The sequence below is a fragment of the Solanum lycopersicum genome, chromosome 8, assembly GCF_036512215.1.
Source record: "Solanum lycopersicum chromosome 8, SLM_r2.1".
Classification (NCBI taxonomy): domain Eukaryota; kingdom Viridiplantae; phylum Streptophyta; class Magnoliopsida; order Solanales; family Solanaceae; genus Solanum; species Solanum lycopersicum.
Genome location: NC_090807.1, coordinates 66,937,912 through 66,947,470, shown reverse-complemented (window position 1 = coordinate 66,947,470; position 9,559 = coordinate 66,937,912). Strand labels below are relative to the sequence as shown.

Below are 9,559 nucleotides of genomic sequence, written 5' to 3'. Positions count from 1 at the left end.
TATAATTAGAATAGCATAGACCAAAAGCAACGGTAGAAATCAAATGCAAGCAAAATAAAATATGTTTAGTATTTTAGTATAATTAATGGAAAAAATTGGAGAGCCACCATTGATGGCTCAAATTTAATTTCTTCTGGTTTCAACATGTGTAACCAATTACTTTATACCACCTAAAAGGGGAAAAAGAAAGAATAAATGATATGCTGGTTGTTCACTTTTACGTGTTCAGTATTTTTGAAAAATGAATTTTTATTTTTACGTATCAATTTTTATCATATCAAAAAGGGAAAATACCCAAGTACCCCCTCAACCTATGCCCGAAATCCCAGAGACACACTTATACTATACTAAGGTCCTATTATCTCCTGAACTTATTTTATATGTAATTTTCTACCCCTTTTTAGCTTACGTGGCACTAGTTTAGAAAAAAAAGTCAACCATCGTTGGGCCCACAATATAGTGTCACATAAGCAAAAAAAGGGTACAAAATTATTAATAAAATAAGTTCAGGGGGATAATAGGACCTTAGTATAGTATAAGTGTGTCTCTGAGATTTCGGGCATAGGTTGAGGGGATACTTGGGCATTATCCCTATCAAAAAAAATATATATTCTTTTGTTTGACGTAATCTTCCTTATTTTTATTAAAACTTTTCCATGTCAAGATTAAATAAAACAAACAACTTAAAATCGAATGAAGTATAAACTTTATTGTTTTTTTCGTTCTTCTAAAAGAAACAGGGGCAATTTTCACATATAGCAAATATAAAACTCATATTTGTATGTTACAACAAAGTTTGTATAATTGTGCTCTATAGCAAACATACATATGTATAATTCGCTATACATATATACAATTGAAGCGAATTGTATAAAACGAGAAAGAGAAAGAGACTTTGACAGAAAATTATATAAAACGAAGTATATAACACAAAGTGTATAAAACGAGTTGTATAATTATAAGTGTATAGGATGATTATATACAATTTGAATTTGTATAAAATGAGAAAGAGAGAAAGACAAATGAGACTTGGGCAGAGATTATACAATTGAATTGACTTGTATAAAACGAGAAAGAGAGAAATTATATACAATTTGAATTTGTATAAAACGAGAAAGAGAGAAAGGAAAAAGAGACTTTAGCAGGCGAGTACTTTTATTGTATAATCATAAGTGTATTGGACAAAAATATATGTATTTGCATATGTATATACAATTTTCCCTCGCTTTATACAATTAGAAACACAATTTATACAATTCTATTGTATAAAGCGAGAGAGGCGAGCGAGAGAGGGGGAGAGTGGCAAGCGAGAACATGAGGGAGAGACATACTGACAAATAGTTTCTATGAAATACAAATAAATCAAACGATAGCTACTATATTTATTTTATATAATTAGTTTTTCATTCTATATAATTATCCGAAGAAACATTAGTTCTAAATAAAATTTCGAGTATGGGCCTAATTGATAAGAGTCAATTGGACCCAATAGAGCTTTGGGCCAAGCAACATATAGATGTCATTTGCACTTTTCACCCTATTTCCGATTGGTCTTTAATTTTTGCTCGTCTTAACAAATTTTTTTTTATTAAATATACATTTGTATCATATATTAACAAATTATGCTCGAATATAACTTTTGTTTTTATAGAACTTATGTCCCATTAAACATAAATTCGATTGTTAAATAGCAAAAATTATAACCAGTCTATTTAAAGAAGAAAAAAAACATGTAATTTTATGATTTTACCTTTACACAGTGTTATAGTTTCCCAAATACTAAGATATTTTCAAATAATTCTTCGATAAAATATAACTTTTTAAAGAATAAATATTGATTAGACAAAAAATTCGAGAACGAGATAAATGGACAAAACTTATAAGAGTAAGGCCCGTTCTTTTTAGTAATACTATATACACTAATATATATAACAATAATAATATACTCAATAAAATTTTATAAATAAAATATAAAAAAAGAAATATATATATTAAGCAAATTTATTTATTATCTCATAAAAATAAAAAAATTGCATTTGAAATATGGTCAACTCACACATGAATTTCTATAATTTAATTTACTAATATAACTTTGGTGGATGAAAATTTGAGCAACAACTGGAAAGTCAAAAGGTAATATATGTATGGTTGTAGTCACATGATTAATTAATTATAACTATAGTCTACATGCAATTGATGACAAAAAATAAAATAAAATAGAAACATATAAAAAGACTCACAAGCCTATCTATTTAAATGCTCTATAAATCACTTTATTTTATATATATCACCTCATACTTAATTGCAGAAAGATAAATACACATGAAATTACAAGTTTATATTTGATAAAAAGTAGGATGAATTAATTAAATTTTATTATAATTATATATAGTATACATAAATAGAATATCATTAAAGATATTGAATAATGTAAATTAAACTAGATTGAGTTAATAATTGATATCGTACGAATATGGCGATCCACATTTTCATGGGCAAATTAATAATATGTCATATTCTACCACTTATTGTTAAAAAAAAGAAATCATATTAAAAAAAAGAAAATTGAATTCCTAAGCTATATAAATTCTTTTTATTTCAATAATTGATGTTTAGGGTACATTGTGAACAAAATTATGTCTTTTAATTTTATCCCACTCTTTGAGGACTTTCCTTCTGGAAAATCACATGTATATATAACTTTTAATTGAAGGCTTGACCATGGAAAATAATTTACTAATTAATACTTGCTCTAATTATTTTTCAAATGTTCAAATAAAATTTTATATTAATAATTAAAAAGAAAAAATTATAATGATTTTATTAATAACGTCGATAATGATGTGAGGTCTTTTCAAAAATAAAACTCGCATAAGGCTTGATAAAAAGAACAGATAATGAATGTCAATCAAACATTAAGTTGATCTAATTTACATTTTTTATCAAGTAAAAAAAAAAAAAATGGTAATTAAAGGCAATTACATTATTTAATTTAATCTATTATTGTCCACAGATATAATGTGAACTTTAATTTTTAGCCTCTTGAGTTATTATTTTTTTAAAATAATTCAATAGCCTAGTAAGTACTGCACGTGCTCTTGAAATTGACTGGCAAAAACATGCAGCTTGCTTCTTTTTCTAACATTTGCCAGCCATTAAACAACTTTTTTTAAATTATATTTTATATTTACGTAGAATTTAGAATAGGGACTTGTATCTCAAAAAATATAATATACATATCAATTTTAATTCATATTATCTATAAATTATGTAGAGATAATTTTATTATTGCGTTTCAATATTAAAAAGAACTTTAATGCATTTTGAAATTCTCTCTTGCCATGGTTAATTACATAGAAATAATAAATATTTGTGGTAATATCTTAACTTTTTTTTTAAAAAAATAATAACAATAATATCTTACCTTATTCAAACATTCATTTGCTTTCTTTCACTTAGTGATAGATTTAAAATTCTTTACCAATTCAATAGATCTAGAGAATTATTATAAACATATACTCTAAAAATCATTAATTTTCCTAAATAATTAAAGTAGATGGGATTTTTTTCCCTAGCGACACTTAAAGTTTAAATAACCACATATTTTATTCTATTTTGTTATGTTCACTTTTAATGGTTCATTATATCAAAAACATATGTATTTAATACATAAAAAACATAATGACTTTTTTCTATTTTGTTCTTAACATTAATTACGTATTTGCTAAATCATTTCTTAATGCCTAAAACTAGTATAAGTTAATATAAATATTGTACTAATAAAGTATTCATATTAATTATTATCTTTTAAAAAGCATGTAAAGTTCAAAATAAACAAATAAAAATAAATAGTCAAAATAACTGTATAAATAGCCAATCTTCTTTTCTCTTCTCTTGTTTGGTTCCATTATTTCTTTTTTCTCCCTCAATCTATCATCTTCAGAACTCATAGAAATATTAGCAATAGTGCAAGTCTTGTTGAATATTCGAAAATTATTCAGGTCTCTCTCTTCTCTTCCTCGCTCGTTTTTATTTTTTATTATTATTTTCATGACATATAAACATATGCATATACATAGAGAGTCGATTTCAAAATTTAATTTTGTTTTTTTGATCGTAATGGTATGATACTTACAATTATTGGAGTTTATTTATAGATTTTGTATTTAAATTTTAAATATTTTACTTTACTAAATTTATATAACGTGAATTCAAATTAATAGCTAATAAAATAAAAAAAATCATGATGATGCAAATAATTAGGTGGCAAGGTTTGAGGAAAATGAATAAGCATGAAAAAAAATAAAGACACGTATAATAAGGTGGTTTTTGTAGCATTTGTTAATAGTTGGAGGTGAAGGTTGAGTCTGCCACATTTTATGTACTACAAGCCAAATTGTGTGTTTAATGTAACTCGGTTAACGTATGAGTGTTAAATGAGCGGATTATATATAAATTTAAATAGATTAAAATGATTTAAGTTGATAAATAAATGAATAAATTAACTTAATTAAGAGTATTTGAATTGAATTTTTTTTTAAAATGGATCATAATTAACTTAATTTGTTCTATTCTTATTAAGTCTTCAATCTTAATTGTTTTATAGATTTTGAAGTACCTAATATTTTCTTATTTTAGATTGTACACACTCCTTAAAAAAGTCACTCATCCCTAAAGATTTATTTTTAGTAAATTATCCTTAATTAAATAGTAAGTACCTATTTAATATTATTCACACTCACTTGCCTAAATAAGGATATATATTAAAAGAAAAGTGAAAAATTCTTTTTCACTATGTAAATATTATTTATTAAGTTTAAATATAAAGCTTAAATTATCACATAGTAATATATTTATTTTTAAATTACATATCTTTTTTTTTGAAGTTATTTAAAACTAATTAAACATATCTTGCTTGGGAAAGAAAAAAAATTAAATGTACCTGGTGTTCTCTCTATTCTATAAATATAAATTTTCTCCATGCACATATTTTTAAAATTTAATTTTTTGGGAGGTGAAATTTTTTTAGCAAAAATTAATCTTTCCCTCTAATTAGTGACTGAAATATAAATCAGCATTGAATTTCATTAGTCCTATCAATATAAGGGCTAAAGAAAATCCTTTTTTTTTTCATCTGACTCTGTTTTTTTTGTTTTCTTGAAAATGTTGAGAATTTGCAGAAATTGAAGATAAAGATTGAATCTTTTTGAGTTTTTATCAAGTGGGGTTGTTTTATTATGGCTTCAAATGGAAGTATGAAGTGTCCATCACCAATGAAAGCAGCCTCTAATGGAGTTTTTCAAGGGGATAATCCATTGGATTATGCACTTCCTTTGGCTATTGTTCAAATATGTTTAGTACTTGTGCTTACTAGACTTCTTGCTTATATTTTAAGGCCATTGAGACAACCTAGAGTCATTGCTGAGATTGTTGTAAGTATTCAATCTCTCTGATTCGATTATCGTATTTTATTGTTATTATTATTCTTTTTTTCTCGTGTGAAATTACACTGAGTATGTTATTATTGTTGTGGTGTTTAGGTTAGCTTATGTAGACGAGTGATATGCAGATCAACTTGTGTGTATCTTGACTATAGCATCGGACTTGAGATTTAACTATTGAATTTAGTACACATGAAAGTTATAGGTTCAATTTTATTTAAGAAATAAGTATTATTTTTTGGCTATTCCTTTTGTGTTAACAATAATTGGTTCAGATGAATCTGTTGACTATATACTATATTTGTCACTAAATGTTGGGTTCAGTTAAATCCGTTTACTATATTTTATATTTGCCACTCGAATACTTACCAGTACCTCTCATTAGTATAATAGATACAGAGTAACTCTGCTACGAAGACTTGTATTTGATTTCTGTTGAATGCCTTGAATCGGACCCGCTACAAACAGCCCCGGCCCGACGGTATACAATGTTGTTGTATTGGGTCCTTAATTTTCTGTTGATTCTGTATGTTGGGCCCAAGCCTATTAGGGCGTAGCTTAGCACTATATATAGACGCTATGGGAAATCCTATTCTGTAATTCTGTTTTTGCCTCTCCATAATAAAACTGCTCCCTCTCTTCCCGTGGACGTAGCCAATTTATTGGTGAACCACGTAAATCTGTTGTCTTGTTTTTCGCGTTTATATTTTCTCGTATTATCTCAAATTCCGCACAACAATTTCTTTTTTTGATTGTTATATTTCTGTCTTTTCAATTTTCTCCAATATACTTTTAGTTGGATGTACCTTGATTAATTTATCAGATACTCACACACATATATTCAATATTTTGTTGAAAATGTGGATACTTATTATTTCTCGCCAGCACAGATACTCGATGACTCTAGTTTTTCCTTTAAATTTTTACTTAATTTTCACCACGTTATCCCATGTGTTGGGATTTTTCTTGAGTTATACATTTGTGACTTTATGTTTTACAATTTTCTCTAATAAGCATATAGTTGCACTCTTTTAGGAAACATTGTTGGGAACAATGATTGGTGTAATATATATTTATATTGTTATCTTGAAAGTTCAGTATTCTTGTTACTTTTTTTAGATATTAGCTCAAAACACATGGTCCCTTGGTAATTTGCCATTAACGCAAAGGAGTTAATTATTTCTGTTACTTGTACTTCGACTATGGTATTATTATGTCGTAGTTATTGTTCCTGTTTTCAGAACGCTTGGTCATGCTATCTTTAGTATTTTCTCGTGGCTTCTCGACTTGTGTTACACTGTGGGAATGCAAGGACTTATTTAGAATTTTACGAGGAATGTATTAGGGATGAAATTTCTTGGATGCATGACACTAGTTGTGAGTCTAAACCATTTATGTTGGTTGAGTTTTCGTGTATTAATGAGTTGTGATATCATGGATGAATGTTTGAACCACAATTATATTGTGTTATGGCACCATAAGAACATGATTTATAATGTTGATTGGTACTACTTGTTAGTGCAAGAAATTGATTTGAGCCGATATTTTACTTTGTTTAGGGAGGGGTTCTACTAGGTCCATCTGCTCTAGGACGCAACCAAAAGTATCTGCACGCTATATTTCCACCGAAGAGCCTTACAGTGCTAGACACCTTAGCCAATTTTGGACTCCTCTTTTTTCTTTTCCTTGTTGGACTGGAGCTAGATCCAAAGTCCCTTCGTCGGACTGGAAAGAAAGCTCTAAGCATTGCTCTTGCAGGAATCAGTGTTCCTTTTGCATTAGGAATTGGGACATCCTTTGTTCTCCGGGCAACTGTTTCTCAAGGGGTTAACCAAGGCCCTTTTCTCATCTTCATGGGAGTAGCTCTTTCTATCACTGCCTTCCCCGTTTTGGCTCGTATCCTGGCTGAACTCAAGCTTTTAACAACAGATGTTGGTCGAATGGCGATGTCTGCTGCAGCTGTCAATGATGTGGCTGCATGGATTCTACTCGCTCTAGCTATTGCCCTCTCAGGTGTTGGTCGTTCTCCTGTTATCTCGTTATGGGTCCTTTTGTGTGGAACTGGTTTCGTGCTACTCTGCATACTCATTGCTCCTCGTATATTCAAATGGATGGCTAGACGTTGTTCTGAGGGTGAGCCAGTGGACGAAAAATACGTCTGTGCTACACTTGCAGCTGTTTTGGCTGCATCGTTTGTGACTGACATGATTGGTATTCATGCATTATTTGGGGCTTTTGTGCTTGGAGTTCTCGTCCCAAAGGAAGGGCCTTTCGCGGGTGCTCTGGTGGAAAAAGTTGAGGATCTCGTGTCTGGTCTATTCCTTCCTCTGTACTTTGTGTCTAGTGGATTGAAAACGAACGTAGCCACCATTCAAGGGGCTCAATCATGGGGTCTTCTTGTTCTAGTCATAGTTACGGCATGTTTTGGAAAAATTGTTGGCACTATTGTGGTGTCACTACTGTGCAAATTGCCCACCCAAGAGGCTGTAACTCTCGGTTTCTTGATGAACACTAAAGGTTTGGTGGAGCTCATTGTTCTCAACATTGGCAAAGATAGAGGAGTAAGTTCAGCTTCATTAAACTTAATTTTCGATTTACTACTTTTAGCTGTGTAACATTGATTTTTGACTGATGTTCGGTTTCACAGGTACTTAATGATCAAACATTTGCCATCATGGTGTTGATGGCTCTCTTCACGACGTTCATCACAACACCTATAGTGATATCAGTATATAAGCCAGCAAAACTAGCTGTGACTAAATACAAACACAGAACTATACAGAGGAAAAACACGAGTAAACAGCTCCGGATCTTGGCCTGCTTCCACAGCTCTAGGAACATTCCTGCAATGCTCAATCTCATTGAGGTTTCTCGGGGTATTGAGAAGAGGGAAGGGCTTCGTGTATATGCAATGCACCTCATGGAGCTTTCAGAAAGATCCTCTGCAATTCTGATGGTCCACAAGGCTAAAAAGAACGGACTGCCCTTTTGGAACACCGAACAGGTGCAAGACTCGAATCAAATTGTTGTAGCTTTTGATACATTCTCAAATCTGAGTAAGGTGTCTATTCGACCAACTACTGCAATCTCTCCTATGAACAGCATGCACGAGGACATAGTCGCTAGTGCAGAGAGAAAAAGGGTTGCAATGATAATCCTTCCATTCCATAAGCACCCGAGACTCGATGGTCATTTGGAAACAACCCGAGGCGAACTTAGGCATGTGAACAGAAGAGTTCTTCAGCATGCACCATGTTCAGTTGGCATATTAGTAGACCGTGGTCTCGGTGGAGCTTCTCATGTATCTTCAAGTAACGTCGACTTCTCAGTGACTGCCTTGTTCTTTGGTGGCCATGATGATCGCGAAGCACTTGCTTATGGTGTACGTATCGCTGAACACCCTGGCATTAGTTTGATTGTGGTTCGATTCATAGTAGACCCTGAGATATCGGGGACAAGTGTCAAGGTAGAAATGAATGACAAAACTAACCCCGAGGCTCAATCTGATGATGAAGAGTTCCTTGCTGATGTGAAGCAAAAATCCTCAACAGATGGATCGATCAAATTTGAGGAGAGGATCGTGAAAGATGCTCGTGGGACTATAGAAGCCATTCGTGAGTACAATCGTTGCAATCTGTATCTGGTTGGCAGAATGCCCGAGGGACAAGTAGTCGTAGCATTGGACAAAAAGAGTGACTGCCCTGAGTTAGGATCATTGGGGAACTTATTGACATCACCAGAGTTTTCGACTACTGCATCAGTGTTGGTGGTGCAGCAGTACCGCAGCCAGTTACCTGAAGAATCTCTGAGTTCTTTGAAGGAAGGAGAGTCATCAGACGGCGATTGTGATTCAGAATAAACGTCGTTTTTGATTAGCAATTCATCAAGGTTTTTTAAGTACTCAATGTACAGTACAATGCTAGTTACTCGGGGCTTATTATACATGACATTTGTTCTGTTATTGTAAGACATAAAACTGTTTCTTTGCAGTAATACTTAGTGTTCCTTTATGAGTTTCAACTTTGTTGCCTTAAGAATTATCAGTGTTTGTCTTTGTTGTTGAATTACAGTTGGATTTTGCTGTGGCAATACAGAGTGTGATAGATGATATCTGTAAC

General features: G+C 31.3%; 1 protein-coding gene across 1 annotated transcript; it reads left to right on the top strand.

Annotated features, from left to right (window-relative positions):
• The first annotated feature begins 3,879 nt into the window (after positions 1-3,879).
• On the top strand, positions 3,880-9,461 carry LOC101267631 (cation/H(+) antiporter 18-like). Its single transcript, XM_004245504.4, has 4 exons — positions 3,880-4,001; positions 5,181-5,432; positions 7,001-8,002; positions 8,089-9,461. Exons 2-4 carry the CDS (start codon positions 5,238-5,240, stop codon positions 9,298-9,300), a joined length of 2,409 nt encoding a protein of 802 aa, XP_004245552.1. The 5' UTR covers positions 3,880-4,001; positions 5,181-5,237; the 3' UTR covers positions 9,301-9,461.
• Positions 9,462-9,559: the final 98 nt, after the last annotated feature.

What these genes read in the sequence shown, in the direction of transcription:
- LOC101267631 (XM_004245504.4), top strand. Translation starts at nt 5,238, where the DNA reads ATGGCTTCAAATGGAAGTATGAAGTGTCCATCACCAATGAAAGCAGCC. An exon ending in GAGTCATTGCTGAGATTGTT is followed by an intron (nt 5,433 to 7,000) that starts GTAAGTATTCAA and finishes TACTTTGTTTAG; the next exon opens with GGAGGGGTTCTACTAGGTCC. An exon ending in ACATTGGCAAAGATAGAGGA is followed by an intron (nt 8,003 to 8,088) that starts GTAAGTTCAGCT and finishes TCGGTTTCACAG; the next exon opens with GTACTTAATGATCAAACATT.